This window comes from Kogia breviceps, chromosome 14, assembly GCF_026419965.1.
Source record: "Kogia breviceps isolate mKogBre1 chromosome 14, mKogBre1 haplotype 1, whole genome shotgun sequence".
Taxonomy (NCBI): domain Eukaryota; kingdom Metazoa; phylum Chordata; class Mammalia; order Artiodactyla; family Physeteridae; genus Kogia; species Kogia breviceps.
The window spans coordinates 18678948-18696241 of record NC_081323.1 but is presented as its reverse complement, the minus strand read 5'-3'; the positions used below and the strand labels follow the sequence as shown (position 1 = coordinate 18696241).

General features: G+C 43.4%; 1 protein-coding gene across 1 annotated transcript in view; it reads left to right on the top strand.

The window, feature by feature from the left end:
- The first annotated feature begins 213 nt into the window (after positions 1–213).
- TOP1 (DNA topoisomerase I) overlaps positions 214–17294 on the top strand; it is an 88520-nt gene continuing 71439 nt past the window's right edge. The window contains exons 1-2 of the mRNA XM_059038598.2: positions 214–601; positions 932–956. Of these exons, the coding sequence (XP_058894581.1) occupies positions 569–601; positions 932–956 (58 nt within the window). The 5' untranslated portion in view covers positions 214–568. The remainder of the gene's footprint in view (positions 602–931; positions 957–17294) is intronic.

The following is a 17294-nucleotide window of genomic DNA, read 5'->3' as shown; positions in this document are numbered from 1 at the left end:
CACAGGGTGGGCGGCCGTGGGCGGAGTCAGCTCCTTATGCAAATCACATCGGCGCGCGAGGGCTAGGGGCGGGGCTTGCGATGCAAAGCCGGGTCCACCTTTGGAAGCGCGAGGGGGCGGGTCCCGCAACCCTCGGCCTCCTTCCGGAGTCTCTGACGTCATGGACGTCGCATTTAAAAGCGGCCGCGCAGGCGCAGTGAGCCGAAATGCGAACTTAGGCTGTTACACAACTGCTGGGGTCCGCTGTCGCCGCCAGCCCGGCAGCAGTCAGCCTCGCCACCGCTGTCGCCGGCTCAGCCGTTCCGGGAGTCTCAGGTCCTCCCTGCCGCCGTTTACCCGAGTCTCCGGGAGCCTCCCGGAGCCCCCGTCCGCCCGAACAGGCCGGACGCGACCGTCTGCGTCTCCTTGGCGCCCTTCGCCGCCTCAGCCGTTCCGGGGGTCTCAGGCCCGCCCCGCCGCCGTTTACCCGCGTCTCCGGGAGCCCCCGTCCGCCCGAACAGGCCGACCGCGACCGTCTGCGACTCCTCGGCTCCCCTCGCCTTCCGCCGCGCTCGCCGCTCCGGCCGACATGAGTGGGGACCATCTCCACAACGATTCCCAGGTACTGCCCTGACCGGCCCACCCGGGCCCCCGGCCCCACCCCGACCCTTCACGACCCCCGGCGCAGGCCCCGGCCTCGGCCCGGCCGCCGCTTTGACAGGCCGGAGCTCCCCGCCAGGGGTGGCCGGCCGGAGGAGATCGGCGCCCCGGGCCCCGGGCGGAAGGCGCCAAGTTACAGTTTAGGGGGGTTGGCTGGCCCTTCAGGCCGTTCCCGGGGCCCCCTCGTCCCGGGGGGCGCAGGGTGGGCCCGGCCCCCGGCAGCGCGCGCTCGCCCGCCGCCCGCGGGGTGAATGTGCCTGTTGTTTCATAGTCCCTCCTTTTCTCTCCCCAGATCGAGGCGGATTTCCGACTGAATGGTGAGTGTGCCCCCTCCCCGACCCCGGGCCCCCCGGCCGCCGGCCCCGCGCCCGGCCCGAGCCGGGCAGAGGACAGACATGGCGTCCCAGAGACTAAGTCCCGGCTCCTCGCTCACCGGCCCCATTGTTCCCATCGGGCCGCCTCTGGACCACCTTTCCGGGGACCCCAGCGCCCCCAGATCGCGGCCCTCCCAAGAGGGGGCAACGGAGACCCCGCGTCGCCCGCCGCCGGGCCTCTGGCAGCCTTTCCGGGCCCGGATTCCTCCCGGGAAAGTCGCCTTGTCGACAGTCGGGACTTAGTCTCTGCGCCATTTTCTTTTTCTCTCTCCTCCTTTCTGTGCCTATGTCTCTTTCTCTCCCTCCCTCGGCTCCTTCCTTGAGCTGCCCAGAAAAAGCTTTCTGCGGAGCAAAGCCACGTAAATCACAGACCTCACCAGGGGGAAGGTTGGGAGCCTGAATTGTTACTGTTTTTTTTCCCAAAGAGAACTTTATTTGGGGTGTTATTCCCTCTTACTGCTTCTTGTTTGTTTCCTTTTCTGCTTCCAGAATAAAAGATACCCTTTGGCAACTGTTGATTTTTTTTTTCCTCCCCTTCCCTGGTAAGATGTTTATGGTAGGAAATAGGGCTCTAAAGCTAAAGCCCTCCTTTGTGGAGTTCTTTATATTTTGAGATTGCTTTCCCCAAGTTGTGTTCTTTGCAAAGGTAGTGGTACCTGCCTTCAGAAAGTTTGCAAGTTCTCTATTGGCCATCTATTGTAAATGTTGGGCTCAGGCATGTTGATTTTTTTTTTTTTTTAATTAAAGTATTACTGACTAGAACTTCAGTGGGGCTGAGGTTCCTAAGGCACTTTTTTTTAAAGAAATGCAGTTAAGTGTAGTTGTCAGGAGGAAAGGTTGCTGAGCATCTCATCTGGCCTGGTGTATTATGCTTTTCTCGTGGGCTGTGGGGTAGAAAAAATGATTTTATTTATTGAAACAAAGATGACCAGCACCCACCCCTGCTTCCTGTTCATTCTTTTTCAGAAGCTGCTGTTTTTAAGGAATCGAGAGCTAGCTTGCTTTTGCCTGACCTTTATGTTTTGTACCCTTTTCAGCCAAATCAAGGCATTTATTCTTTGAGTATTTACACTTCAGTTACCGAGTGAAGATTCCCCCAATAGAAAGTTCACCCTGCAAGCTTTTCAACAATCCTGTTGAAGGAGAAGGTACCCTCTGTAGTGTGCTGGGAATTCCCACTGATTCTGATGGTACATAATCCTGCTCAGTTGAGTTTGGGTTCTGGGAACCTATCCAATGGGAGAAGCTGATGACTAGGTTTTCTGATGTTGTAATCAGCAGTCCATCGTGTTAGCCTGCTCTACTGCGAGCAGCCTTATGTTCAGATTTTGAAGTAGGGCATCCAGCAAGAGATGGTACTCCGCGAGGAGAGAATCTGGTTAAAGTGTAGCATTTCTTGAGCACCTAATATATGCCAGGCACTGTGCTTAGTGCTAGAGCTGAACCTTTGGCCACAAAGTGCTGCTCTTGCCTTCAATCCAGTCTATCTGGTGGAGACATAATTAGTTAATTACAAGGTAGGTGTTGGGGCAAATCTGTACCCAAAATGCTTTAGGTGACTAGGGGTTTAATTTTGTCTGGGGGTGGGGAAATTTCTCAGTAGCTTCTGGGCTTGGTGTTGTGCAAGACTAGGTGCTGAGTGTCAGGAGTTGGAGTATTTCTTAACTATGTTTAGCCAACCTATCAGGGTTTTAAAAGTGGGAGATGAGGCCCCTGCTGTTCACAAAACCACAGAGTGTAGATACGTTTCTTTGGGATGTGGGAGCAAAGAAAGGATGTGGCAGGTGAGGATGTAAGAAGTCCTTTTGACCTCTCTTGGAGGAAGGTAGGATCTTAATACAGAATAAGTGTTCTTTTGACTCTCAGACTGGGCTGAGTAAGTAATGTATCTAGTAATGAAACAAAGTGTAGTCCTTTCTCCTCAGAAAGTTAACCTCCATGGTTCTCACCTAAGTTATACAAAGGAACTCTTGAATATGTGAATGATTGTAGGCTGGGTAGGTTATTGCTTTTTAGTGCCATTTTTGTAGAGACTGAAGTAAACTGGCTTTATTGACTTAGAATGTGTTTTTTCACTTGTAATAGCAATAATTGCTGATATTTATTAAATGTTTACTGTCTATCGGGCATGAATCTCAGTTCTTTCCATTGGATCATCTAGTTTAATTTAATCCTTGGAAGAACCCTTATGAGTTGGGTACTGTTATCTCCATTTCCATAGATAAGGAAACTGAGCCTTAGGTATATTTATTAGCTTTCCCAAGGGCAGTGAGTTGGCACTACAAAGCTCACAAGCTTAGCCACTACGCTATATATGTTTCTAGTATGAAGAAATTAAAAGCTGCCTCATCTCTACTTTCTTACAGAGCTGAAAAAGGCAAGAGGGAAAGATTTGATAGTTTGTTGTTTGCTTTTTATCTAAACCTGCTCCTTCAAGAGAAAAAGCACTTTAACTGCTTCCCCACCACACTGAGGATCTGACAGTGGAGTATTATCTTTGTAAATATTGTCTAGAAGAAAGATGTAGTATTAGTAGCTGTGTGCTTGCTCTGTTAAGTAATACATTAGTAACTAGTGGTTGATTTATGTAACTGTGAAAGAGTTTTTAAAAGATAAAAATCAATGTTTAATTATGCTCAGACAAGTTATTGTTGATCTTTGTATTAAGAGTTTGCTTAAGCATGATTTTAAGTGGACCTAACCCATCTTACAGATGAACTGTGCCAATAATGTTAAAACAAAACTCTCTCATTTGCCTGCCCTCGTCCCCTAAGAGATAAAAGATTTTTTGCCTTTGGAGTTCATTCTTTACAAGTTAAGACTGTTACTGTGCGTATAGAATTTAGAACATTCCAGCCCATACTCAACTGCTGGGGAAAATCTGTTATTTGTGAAATGTATTTATATTTAAAGAATTGCTGGGAGTTTCAGGAGCAGAAACCATAATCTCTTATACCTAAGAGAAAAGGCTGCTTTTTCTAGGTGTTGGTAGCACTCACTGAAGTGGGGCTGAGTCATTAGCACAGTACTGTGCAGACTACTGAGTTATCTGTAGTATTGATAATTGTAACATCAGGTTGGGGGTCAGTGGTCCTATTGCTGTTTCAAGAGCTTGATGTTTTTGCCCATCTACTCTGGAGTAGTAGGGTTCTTTCCTCCCTGGCATGAGTAAAGTATAATGCTTGGTTTTATCAGTGATTATTCTCAGAAATGTTACATGGGCTCATTATTTGGCATTATCTTGTGTTGATTCTAGTAGCTTAGTGGATTCAAACTGGATGATGGAATTAAATATAAATTGTTTCTGATGCTAACAGATAGTTATACTTCTGTGCTGTTGGGCACTGGTTGGGGTGACAGGTGGGAAAGCTAATGATGTGGCTATCTGAACATTCCCATCACATTTTTAAAACCAAACTGATGGCACCTTCAAGTGAAATCTGGCACGTCTTCCTACTCCATCCAGAAACACTTAAGCTCTGGGCTCCAGTGTTGTCCTTCCTTCCACTGCTGCCAGATTTCTTGGGGGCACCTTTTCAGAATTAGTGAGCTGCTGTAGAATCTTTATAGATGAAACGGAGTTGCTTCTCAACATGTGCTTTTTAGATTACTAGCATGTCAGAACTCACAAACAAATTTTAGATTCCGATGTTACCGGTAAAACAAGAAAATCAAGTAGTTACTAAATCAGAAATACCTCATGGTTTAAAAAGTGAAAACTGGATAATATTGCTTGCTATAATTAACTCATACTTGTCTTTGGTAAGTAGATAAAGTAAAATGGAAAATAGGAAGTCAGGGTCAGTTCCAAAATCTCATTTTAACCAATAGTTGCAAAAAAAGAATTGAGTCTGGCTTTTTTCCTTTAACATCAACATAATAACGGGGAATTGTGAGAATTTGAAGAGAGATTCGTTAGTTTGTTCTAGGTCTCAGTGAGTCAGTATCCATTTATACAAGTGCCAGGGATTCTTAACATGTCTCAAAGCTTATATTCTAAAATTAGGCTGTTGGGGGTTTTTGTTTGTTTTCGGCATGTGTGGGGGCATGCAGAAAACATGACTGACTTCTGAGCTTGTGAATATGTATTGTATGTTAATCACAGTAACAGTTACCTGTTGCTGCCAATGGTATCGGACATGATTCTGTTGTGCTTTCTGGGTGTATTTCATTTTAGGAACTTTCAGACATACTGCAGTTGTTCATGTTATTTCCTAGTAGTTGGGTATGAGTGCATATGTTATTGGTCTTTAACAGCTTTTGCCATACTTACAGTGCAGAATACTGATTTTCTTCAAACCCAAAGTTATTTCTCCAGAAGTGTTTTGTGAGCAATTGCGTGTTTTCCATATGAAACTATGTTGAACTCCAATAAAGTTCTAGGTTCACTGGGAAAAATGGATTCCAATGTAATTATTTACTTTTGAATGAGGTATGGAAATGCTTGAAATGAGTATTTGATGTGGGATCCTGAGTTTAAAAACTGTCTTGAAAGAAAGGTAAAATATGGTCCATTCATTGCATTTGGAGACGGAAGAGAGTCAGTTCACTAAATTATCTGTATCCTGTGGTTAAGATTATCTGACTGCCCCTTAATTATTTTTTAATTCATTAACTTTGTGAAATGAGGGCATTTGGGCAAGCAGTTGAGAATTTGGCTTCTTAAAGTAAAAAGTTTGGGATGGGAGAAGTTCCCAACTGGCCCTTTAGAAGTGAATGAGATATTGTGTTTAAAGGAGGCTTTTAGATTGTGTTTAAACTTTGAGCAGTAATAGTTAGAACAAGTCTTTTCTGTTTCCATGCCTTGTAAATCTGAAGTTTGTGAAGCAGCTTTCCATCCCCATGGCTTCGGGCCAGTAGCTAAAGTAGGAAATGTAAAATAGAGGCCATCAGTATGGAAGAAGTAGCATTTGCCAACCTTTGCCCTTCCCCCACCACCTGCCTATCTAGGTGTGGGCAATGTGTAGTATGTTCTGTGTTGATAGCATAGAGCCTGGGTACTGCGAAGGGTGGTAAAGATGGGGGAGTGGTGATGGTGTGTGTAGCCTTGGCTTTATTAGGTGGGAAGAAGCTTAGAGTGGAATATCTGTTAGATATTAATGGTATTTGGGGTAGTGTTGTAGGAAATGACTAATGGTTTGCTAAATGATTTTAGCAGCAGTAGATATTGTTTAAAATGATATTTATTCTGTATATTCAAGAAAGATTCTAAATATTTTTCAGACTGGGAGAGAAGTGACTCAAGTTTATGTCTAGGTTATACAGATTGTAATATCATCAAGCTAGACCACCCATTGTCAAAGTCTGTATTGTGTCTTTGTCTGTCATTTATGTCTCTAAGGTTTAGTTAAGAAAGAAACGGCAAGGGATATTGGCAACTTAAGTTTTAAATTTCTTTTTGGTAGGTACTCGTTTTTAATTTGTTGCCTTCTATTTTTATTTTTTTGTGTGTTTTTGTTTTTTTTGTTTGTTTGTTTTGCGGTAGGCGGTCCTCTCACCGCTGTGGCTTCTCCTGCCGCGGGGCACAGGCCCCGGACGCGCAGGCTCAGCTGCCATGGCTCACTAGCCCAGCCGCTCCGCGGCATGTGGGATCCTCCCGGATCGGGGCACGAACCCGCGTCCCCCGCATCGGCAGGCGGACTCCCAACCACTGCGCCAACAGGGAAGCCCCTGTTGCCTTCTATTTTTAGGTCCACTCAGTTATCTCCCTGCCAACTTTACCTTTCTGTACTGTTCTTGAGAATTTTTCAGAAATGTATAGTAAATATTTTTATTTACATCTCCCTTCTGCACTCCCCATTAGATTGAGTAGAGGTGCGTGCATCTCTACCAGTCTCTGTTAATTCCTCTCTGAGCCTTTGAAGTTAACTTTGTTTCTGTGGATTTAAGGAACCAAGAACTCAGTTCATTAGCATTCCTGAGACACACCTAGATAAGCTTCAACAAAAGGTGTTAAAGCAGTCAGCATAATTGAGGACTTTAATTCGCTCGTCTTTGTTGTTGACTGCTGAGAACAAGTTTAATAGATCCCTGGGTATTATGACATTTTCCTGTATTTTAAGAACAAAAACACATCCACCAACCCTTGGTCCAATATTCTTTGTATTTTTCTCAGCACAGCCTAGGAAAGGTAGAGGGCAGGAATCTTCTTGGAGGAGATATCCTTGGCTATTTGGAGTTTACCAAAAAGAAGTTTTAAGTTGAAGGTTATTCCTACACTAGAATACAATGGAAGTGTACTCATTGCCCCTTAGTAAAAGTCCAGATTTTAATCTTGCTACCAGATACGAATGCCTAGATTTATAAAGTTTTGTACGCAAAATACTGGTTGGGCAGAAGACTGATCTAGCAGATTTCAAGATCAGTGGATTAGGGAATCTCATTGGCTAAGACCCCCTTGCTTTACCCAGCTCCTATAAGGTAGCCCCTTTATTTCTTTGTAGTCAGCTATCTAAGCTTTTGCTTGGCAGCAGAAGGGGAAGTGGGAGGAAGGGAACTAAATTTGAGAGTTTGGGAGACACTATGTTTTTGTATTCATTAAATCTAATTGGGAGATTGGGATTGACATATATACACTAATATGTATAAAATGGATAACTAATATTAAAGAACCTGCTGTATAAAAAAATAAGAAAAGAATAAATGAGAATTTAATGGGATTAGTACAGATTTGGGGGAAAACCTTCTACTCTCCCCCTGCCTTTTCTTAATTTCTTTTTTTTTTTTTTTTTTTTTTTTTTGCGGTACGCGGGCCTCTCACTGTTGTGGCCTCTCCCGTTGCGGAGCACAGGGTCCAGACGCACAGGCTCACAGGCCCAGCCGCTCCGCGGCATGTGGGATCCTCCCGGACCGGGGCACAAACCCGCATCCCCTGCATCGGCAGGCGGCCTCTCAGCCACTGCGCCACCAGGGAAGCCCCTAAATATCTCTTTTAAAAAATATTTATTTAATTATTTATTTTTGGCTGCATTGGGTCTTCATTGCTGCATGCGGGCTTTCTCTAGTTGCGGCCAGCAGGGTCTACTGTTTGTTGTGGTGCATGGGCTTCTCATTGCAGTGGCTTCTCTTGTTGCGGAGCATGGGCTCTAGGCGTGCGGGCTTCAGTAGTTGTGGCACATGGGCTCAGTAGTTGTGGTGCACGGGGTTAGTTGCTCCGCAGCATGTGGGAACTTCCTGGACCTGGGCTTGAACCTGTGTCCCCTGCATTGGCAGGCGGATTCTTAACCACTGCGCCACCAGGGAAGTCCCTCTCATCTCCCCTTTTTGGTAGCATACTGCCTTAGTCCAGATTCCAGAAACCCCAGTCAGGTGGTAATTGGTAAGCTTCTAATAATGTCACAGCTGGGACGTGCCTGGTAGTCCAGTGGTTAAGACTCCGTGCTTCCACTGCAGGGGGCGTGAGTTTGATCCCTGGTTGGGGAACTAAGATCCCGTATGGTGTTCAGCGCAGCCAAAAAGATGTCACAGGCTGCCCTTAATTATATGCTGTTAGAGATAGCCTTAGACCCCTTATATCTTCAAGAGATGCTATGGTATTAAGACTGGAACCAGATTGCTATCGAAGTAGGGGAATAAGTGGTGAAGAGGGAGGCTCTGGGGAGATACAATGCTCTTGGGCAGCTGTGGTAAAATAGAAAGTTGGAGTAGAAATCAGAACAATCTAGATTAAGTCCCTGTTCTTACTATGAAACTTGCCCTGGCTGCTATACCTTGTTTTCTTTTTTTTTTTTAATCTTTATTGGAGTATAATTACTTTACAGTGTTGTGTTAGTTTCTGCTGTACAACCCTATAGATCGTCACAAAGCATCAAGCTGATCTCCCTGTGCTATGCAGCAGCTTCTCACTAGCCATCCATTTTACATCTGGTAGTGTATATATGTCAGTGCTACTCTCTCACTTCATCCCAGCTCCCCCGCCCCCTCCACTGTGTCAAGTCCATTCTCTGCGTCTTTATTCCTGCCCTGCCACTAGGTTCATCAGTACTGTTTTTTTAGATTGCATATGTGTGCATTAGCATACGTATACCTTGTTTTCTCATCTGTAATCAAGGATGATATTTCTATGCTTCACAAGCTATTGAGGTTTAAATGAGTATATGAAGGTGTCTCTTTACCCACATTTTAAAATTTAAACTTTGATCAGACAGCTTCTGCTCTGAGATGGATCTTTATCTTGAATGTTAGGTTTGAAGTAATGAGTTGGTGGCTCTTTCCTTCCCTCACTGGTATTCTCTGTTAACATTTTAAATCTTCCTGACATTTACACAGTGAACAGTAACACATAACTAGAGTTGGTAGATAGAGTCTTTACCTAACTGAACTGCATAGTCTATGTGGCTCTCTTCTGACTATTAAGCAATCACCTTAAAATAAAAGATGGTGTATCTATATCTAGGTTTGGGCTAAGTAGGAGCCAAATGTATACCTGGTTCTTACTTTTCTAAGAGTAAGTCTAAGGCAAGGTGGTTACTGCTGAAAGAACTTCCAGCAATAAAGGTGGGCTTAGAAATGAAGGAAGTATATTGATATGGGTAATTTCTCAACCTTTTAATAGAATTATGGGTTTTCTGTTAAAGTCACCCAGAGCTTATATGTCATTTATACCTCAGTTAAAAAAGAAAGATAACCAGGGATTTATCTTTTAGATACATTTAATCAGTGAAATGCCTAGTTCATTATTTGTGGGATTTTTTTGTTTGTTTTTTTTTTTAAACCACAGAACTCAGTAGGTCTTCTGTCATCATGGTTCTTCAAAGGGTACTCTTTTACTACCTGCCACCCCATATGTGTGTGTGTATATATATATATATATATATATATATATATATACACACACACACATTTGGTGGGGTTTTTTTTGCTGCATTGGGTCTTTGTTGCTGTGCGCGGGCTTTCTCTAGTTGCGGCGAGTCGGGGCAACTCTTTGCAGTGCGCGGGCTTCTCATTGCAGTGGCTTCTTTTGTTGCGGAGCACGGGCTCTAAGCGCGTGGGCTTCAGTAGTTGTGGCACACGGGCTCAGTAGTTGTGGCACAAGGGCTTAGTTGCTCTGTGGCATGTGGGGGGATCTTCCCGGACCAGGGCTCGAACCCGTGTCCCCTGCATCGGCAGGCAGATTCTGAACCACTGTGCCACCAGGGAAGTCCCCACCCCAATATATATATATTTTTTCTTTGCGGTACACGGGCCTCTCACTGCCGCGGCCCCTCCGCTGCGGAGCACAGGCTCTGGACGCACAGGCCATGGCTCACGGGCCTAGCCGCTCCGCGGCATGTGGGATCCTCCTGGACCGGGGCACGAACCTGTGTCCCCTGCATCGGCAGGCAGACTCTCAACCACTGCACAACCAGGGAAGCCCCCCACCCCAATATTTTTAAACTGAGAAGACTCAAAGCACCTGAGAGTTTCTTTTATTTTTCATTTATTCAGATGGTTGCTTAAAGTGACCAGCTCAACTTGCTGAAATAGTAATTCTTGGGAATAAGTGCCTTAGATAATAAAGCTTAGGTATGAGAACTTAAGTAGCAAACTCCATGTTAACAGTTGTGCATGAGTATAGGCATTTGGGGGATTCCATGGAAAAAAATTTTAGTAATGGCTCATAAGTCTAGGTGATGCTGATTATTGAATTGCCTTGAATTTTTAATTTGGAAGTACTACTTAAGATAAGAGGGATGTGTTCACTAATATACATTAAATTAAGCCAAATGGATCTTAGTAGAGATCTTATACCATGGATCAAAAGGATTATCAGAGTAGAATCACAACAGGAACAGACTTCAAAATTGATATTCAATTAAAGGTAGTCCAGAGAAAATAATTTTGTAGGATCAAAATTACAGCACAGGGTCTAATTTTAAAGAGTCTCAGAGATAAAGTCTTGAAAAGATAAACATCTCAGGAACAAATGGTTCCTAAAGTACATAGGAAAAAAAACAGTGAGAAAGTGAGTATTAATACTTGCATGGCTCTATTGCCCTCCGTATGTTAGAGTGTCAGAAATAGGATTGGGTTTAAAAGTCTTCAGAGCTTGGACCTCTTTCTCTTATATCATTTTTCTCTGATTAAGAATGTGAATAGCCTTGGGTGAGGAGGGGCTCCATGTGTCTCCCCCCACCCACTGCCAAATCAGGCAACCATAATATAGTGGAAAGGATATTTCAGGGTTTTTTTTTTGTTTTGTTTTTTTTTTTTTTTTTTTTTTGCGGTATGCGGCCATCTCCCGTTGCGGAGCACAGGCTCCGGATGCACAGGCTCAGCGGCCATGGCTCACGGGCCCAGCCGCTCCGCGGCATGTGGGATCTTCCCGGACTGGGGCACAATCCCGTGTCCTCTGCATCAGCAGGCGGACTCTCAACCACTGCGCCACCAGGGAAGCCCGGATATTTCAGTTTGAGCTCTTGCACTTCTGCTCAATGGCGAGGTCTTTGAACAAGTTAATCTCTGAGTCTTAGTCCTTTGCATCTAAACTAGGTCTAATACTGAGGATTAAATAGCGTGTGAGGATCACTTTATTTATTTATTTAAATTTCTTTATTTATTCATTTATTTTTTGCTGCGTTGGGTCTTTGTTGCTGTGCGCGGGCTTTCTCTAGTTGCAGTGAGCCGGGGCTACTCTTTGTTGCGGTGCATGGGCTTCTCATGGCAGTGGTTTCTCTTGTGGAACACGGGATGTAGGCTTACCGGGCTTCAGTAGTTATATGGCTCACGGGCTTTAAAGCGCAGGCTCAATAGCTGTGGCACATGGGCTTAGTTGCTCTGTGGCATGTGGGATCTTCCTGGACCAGGGCTGAAACCCGTGTCCCCTGCCTTGGCTGCAGATTTTTAACAACTGAGCTACCAGGGGAGTCCCGAGGATTACTTTAGTAAAGGGAAAAACTTAAAACAAAATTTTGAGTTCCTTGCCAGTCCTTAAAAAAAAAAAAAAAAAATCACCCAAGCACCTTTTCAGAGATTGCTCCATTAGTCTTCTGTACAAAGGGAACGTCTTCAATTTCTTTAAATTTGGGTATTGTGAGATTTTACTCAAGGGGAAGGGTCACTAGGGAGCTTTGAATATGATACTGTTGCTGTGAATCTGAGACGGGCGGGCTCAGGAGGATGCTGACTTGCCTTTACTTTGTGACTGTACAAACCACTTTGTTTCTCATACCGCTTTGCCCTTGGGATGGTGCAGTATTTAAGAGATCTACTTAGGAAGCTAAAACTTTCATGTTTAATTGCAAATGGAAACTTTAAGTTGCCATATTCATTTATTTAAACATTCACAGGGGCTTCCCTGGTGGCACAGTGGTTGAGAATCCGCCTGCCGATGCAGGGGACACGGGTTCGTGCCCTGGTCCGGGAAGATCCCACATGCCGCGGAGCGGCTAGGCCCGTGAGCCGTGGCCGCTGAGCCTGTGCATCCGGAGCCTGTGCTCTGCAACGGGAGAGGCCACAGCAGTGAGAGGCCCACGTACCACAAAAAAAAAAAAAAAAAAGATAAACATTCACAAGGTAAATACCTGTAGTGACTAGATACAGATGAACAAGACAAACTCATAGGGCTCTCAGAAGGAACACTTTGAAGTTAGTAAGTTGCAGGTCTGTATTTTTACTTCCTCTGTTGAGATTCCATGTGTTTTCATCAGTGCAAAGGCTCCTGTCATACCAGGGTAAGTGGAAACGGAAGGTACTTTCTGGCAGCTAATGCTTCACTATCACTGAAAAAGAGTGATGTCTCCATTTATTTCCAGTCCTAGGAGATTTTTTTTTTCTCTCCTTGGAAAAAATTGGAAAACCTAGGACCTTAGATTTCCAAAGATGTCCAAACTCATAACTGTTCTAGAAAAAAAAATTTTAGGATACCTATAAGCTCAAAACTTTTGCACTGGAATAGAAGAATAAAAGTTTAGTTTTAAGTTCTGTGTGTTTTCCATTATCTTTTTGTATCAGATACCTATTTTGCATGAATTTTAGGAAATTAGTTTTCAGGTTTCCCTGAACAGCTACATTTGTCAGGGTGACTAGAAACGTTCACATTCTGTGCAAGAGATTCATATGACAGTAGCTAATCAAGTATTTGCTTGAAATAGTTTAAATCCTTGAATTGCATTGCCTAAAATAAAAGCTGTGAAATCACCATCTTATTAAATTTGAAGAACTTAAATCTTAGAGGTTAGACTCAGGACTTAAAGTCCTGGGAAACTAATTTTATGAAACATTTCAAATATATTACTATTGTTACTCCTTCCTAATCCATGAAGTGTCTTGATACAGGCAATACATGAAAGCTGTTAAACTCCTCAGAGGAAGGTTCAGAGTACATAGTAGTGTTATGTATAGTGATTTGAACACTAGAAAACTGATTGAGACTAAACGTTAGCTTTACTCTGCCTTATTCTTACAATCAGTGTGTTTTCGCAGGAGCAGATGCAATGACAGTAGTTCTTGCTATTTAACATCGACATTTTCACAGTTCTAGTTAACCAGGAAAGAACAGAAAGGGGGAGGAGGAATACAAATTGGCTAGTCTTTGTAACTGCTGGCTTGTTACACTTGACTTCCAAACTGAAAGCTCTCCAAGGCAACACAGCCCAGCTCCGAGAAGTCTCCCAGTTAGCTCCCTTAGCATACAGAAGTCCACGACAGACGGGGTGGGCTCAGTGGAGATTCAGCTGATGCTGGTTTGACCATAATTAATTTCTCTTTCCACTTATAAATCAAATCACCTTCTTCCTCTCTTGAGTGCAGTGTAATATAAAAATCGCACTTCCACAGAAGTTTATAATCTTTTAACAGATGTTAGCACCCTCCTAACCTCAGAATGTCGGGAAAGTGGTCTGTGAGCAGAAATGTGCTTGTTTTCTCTTTGGGGAAGGCAAACAAGAAGCTAAAAATTTTCCCTCAATAGTCCTGAAAATGTTATATAACTTATTTAGGACTGGAGCTAACTTCTAGAATTTAGATGTCAGGTAGTGTTTGTGTTAAGCTCAAATTTTTAGGGGAAGAGTTTAAAGTTATAGTACAATATGATGCAATATGTCTGTAAGTGACTGAAAACAGTGAAAGTGTTTGCATAAATAAGACTAGCAGACTATCAAACAGAATTCATCCTGATTGCACATGTGTAAATATGCATGCCCGTAGGTGCTGTTGTACAAAAGTGAAGATAATTTTGTTCAGTACATTTATCGAAAACTTGATTTTTTTTTTTTTTTTTGGTGGTACGCAGGCCTCTCACTGTTGTGGCCTCTCCCATTGCGGAGCACAGGCTCCGGACGCGCAGGATCAGTGGCCATGGCTCACGGGCCCAGCCGGCTCCGCGGCATGTGGGATTTTCCCAGACCGGGGCATGAACCTGTGTCCCCTGCATCGGCAGGCGGATTCTCAACCATTGCGCCACCAGGGAAGCCCTTGATTTTTGTTTTAAAGGCCTTCTGCAGCAACCCTGTTTCCCAGAAATAAAGTTCAGTGTGTGTTCTTCTCCCAGGAGTCTATGATCATGTTTTGTTTGTTCTGTTAAAATATTCCTTTTTACCCTGGAATGCCTCCTTAGTGTTTAGAATTTAGTACAGTTTAGATAAGTATATCATCTCCATTTTCCTATCTATTTTTATGAAGGCATTAAGTATTGTAAACTCCTTGAGAGTTAGAAACATCTCAGAGCCTGTTTCAATATTGAAGGCATAGTCTTAGATACTCAGTTTTCTTTCCAGTGAAATCTGTCTGCAATCAACACTTAACCCCAAGCCAGAAGTAACCACTTTTCTCTGGCTTTCACTGAGCCTTTGTTGTCCTCTTCCAATTTTTCATCCTAGGCTGGAGAAATTTCTGTGGTTGGCTTATTACTTACTAGGATATGGGCAAGAGCACTGTCTCATCTTATATGGTCAATACAGTTGCCTTTAACAAATGTTTAGTTGTGAAATGGGATCCTGCCTCTCCCCTAGCTCACCAACTGGTTGAAAATCAAGTTAGGAACATTGAGAACTTTACACTAAGTTTTCAGTTCTTAAGCTAATTTGCATAAGAATTACCTGGGAGTGCTTGGTAAAAATACATATTCCTAGTCCTATGCCTTGAAGTTGATTCTGTTGTGGAGCTATTGAGAAATCTGCATTTTAAATATATCTTTAACAATTCAAAATGATTCTAATACAGGTGATCCATAAGTCACCTTTGGAGAAACTGATCTATCTGAACTATTTTATTTGGCTAAGATCTCTTTTGTTTCATTTGATTAAGGTACTCCATTGGTCTAGTTATTAAATTTACAGAATTTTTTAAAAGGCACCAGAACAGTGTTTTCCATATGTTTATAAATGCTTATTACTTATCCCACTCTAATTTAAATAAATATCTTCTACCTTTCAATGAGCATTTAGATAAATAGCAGAGATAGTTAACTGCCTTTGCAGCTGTTTAACTATGTCTCATCAGAATCCTAATCCTTTCTCCTACTTCCATGTTTAACTAGCCATTATTTGATCCCGATGTCATCTTTTAAGATTGGTTGACTAAGTGGAGCACAGAGTGAGAGGTAGTTTTCATACTAGCATTCCTAGGATGTTTAAGGCAGGGCTTGAGAACATTAAGTGGAGTATAGTTTAGTGGAATGCTGTGGATCTAACCTTTGGAGGTCACTATCTTTAGGTTAAACTAGGGGTCTTTAGTTACTGATGGCACTGATTGAAATGGGAGGATTTGAATAGAGCAGTGGTTCTTAAAGTGTGGTTTCTTGATAAGCAGCATCAGCATTGCCTGAGAACTTGTTGGGGGAAATGCAAATTCTTGGCCCTCATGCAGACCTACTGGCTCAGGCTCTGGGAGTGGGGGCTCACCGTCTAGGTTTTACCAAGTCAGCCAGGTGATTGATACACACTGAGGTTTCAGAACCAGTGGAATAGAGTAAGATTTGAAGTTCACCTTCTTCTATTGCTCCTCTCACATTTTTAGGAGGAATGAAAGACAGCTGATGAAGTCCACGTGCTCACCAGTGAAACATAGGCGTTGGAGTTAGATGATAAACTTGGGTTCAACTCTCAGTAGTTGGGTGGCCTTGAGCAGATTATGACTCTGATTCATATGAAGCCTATAACTAGTTTTGTAGCAATTCAACCTCTTAAACAGTGTTCCTTGTTTTTTCACAAGGCCCATGTCTGGGCCTCAATACTTGTTTGATACGTATACTTCCTTAGAGTTAGGAATTTGGAGTAATTCAAAATGGGAGCAAAAAGAAAGGAGCCAATTACATGATTAGCACCAGAAAAGCTTCTAAAGAGCATATATATATATATATATATATATATATATGCAGGCTTACACTTTCTGTAGCTAGTTACCCAGAGAATGACCTGTGTATTTCAAGTACAGTCAGTAGTGATATTCTAGACAAAAAGGGCCCCTTGGCTGAATTAGTAATAGGATGCATGAAGCAACGCATCAACACACTTGATACCTTTATGGCCAGACAAGGTGTGGACTTGGGGCCATTTGAGGCCCATGCCCATTGGAAATGGGCAGCTTAGGCTGAGCTGGTGGGTTCCTATGCAGCATAGTCAGGAGGTTTGTAGTCACTTTCACTACTTCCCAGGCATTAAGGACCCACTTAATAGAAGCAAAGGAAGGCAGGCCTGCAGGAATGAGCCTGTCCTAATTGAGCTGGCCTGAGAAGGTACATTTTCAGGTTAGACAAGTCCTTTTTCTCTTAAGTTCTGCCTCCTAGGAAAGGAGAAGCATTTTCAGTAGGAGATGTCCTTGGGAAAACATTACTCACTACAGAAGAGTATGTAAAATGCAAATAACCCTCCTAAGGATCTTGTACTGGTTAATTACTTTCAGAGGCAAAAGTAAAAAATTCCAACTTTGTCTTGCATTTAGAGAACAAAGATGAGTTAGTAAAATGGGACTTCCTTGCCATAGTCCCGAAGCTTAAAATAATTGCTCTATCTGATTTAACTTATACCTTAGTGGACTAATACCTTAGTTGAAATGTTCTCTGGGAAGCACTCATTGAGTCTCTGATTCCCCTGGAACTCTGCAGAAGTGGCCTGCTTTTGAGATGGCAAACTTCGGCTGACCTTAAGGAACTACACAGCATAGTGTCTTGCCGTGTAGGGAAAAGGCCCCTGACTGGGCTCCAGCAGAGGAGTCACTGGTGGAGTGGAGAGTGCTAGGCAAGGCATCAGGACACAGGAAGTCTCAATCCTGGTTTTGTCAGCACTGTCCAGTGGAATTTTCTGTCATGATGGAAATTGTTCTTTATCTGTGCTATTCCACATGGTAGCTGCTGGCCATATGAGA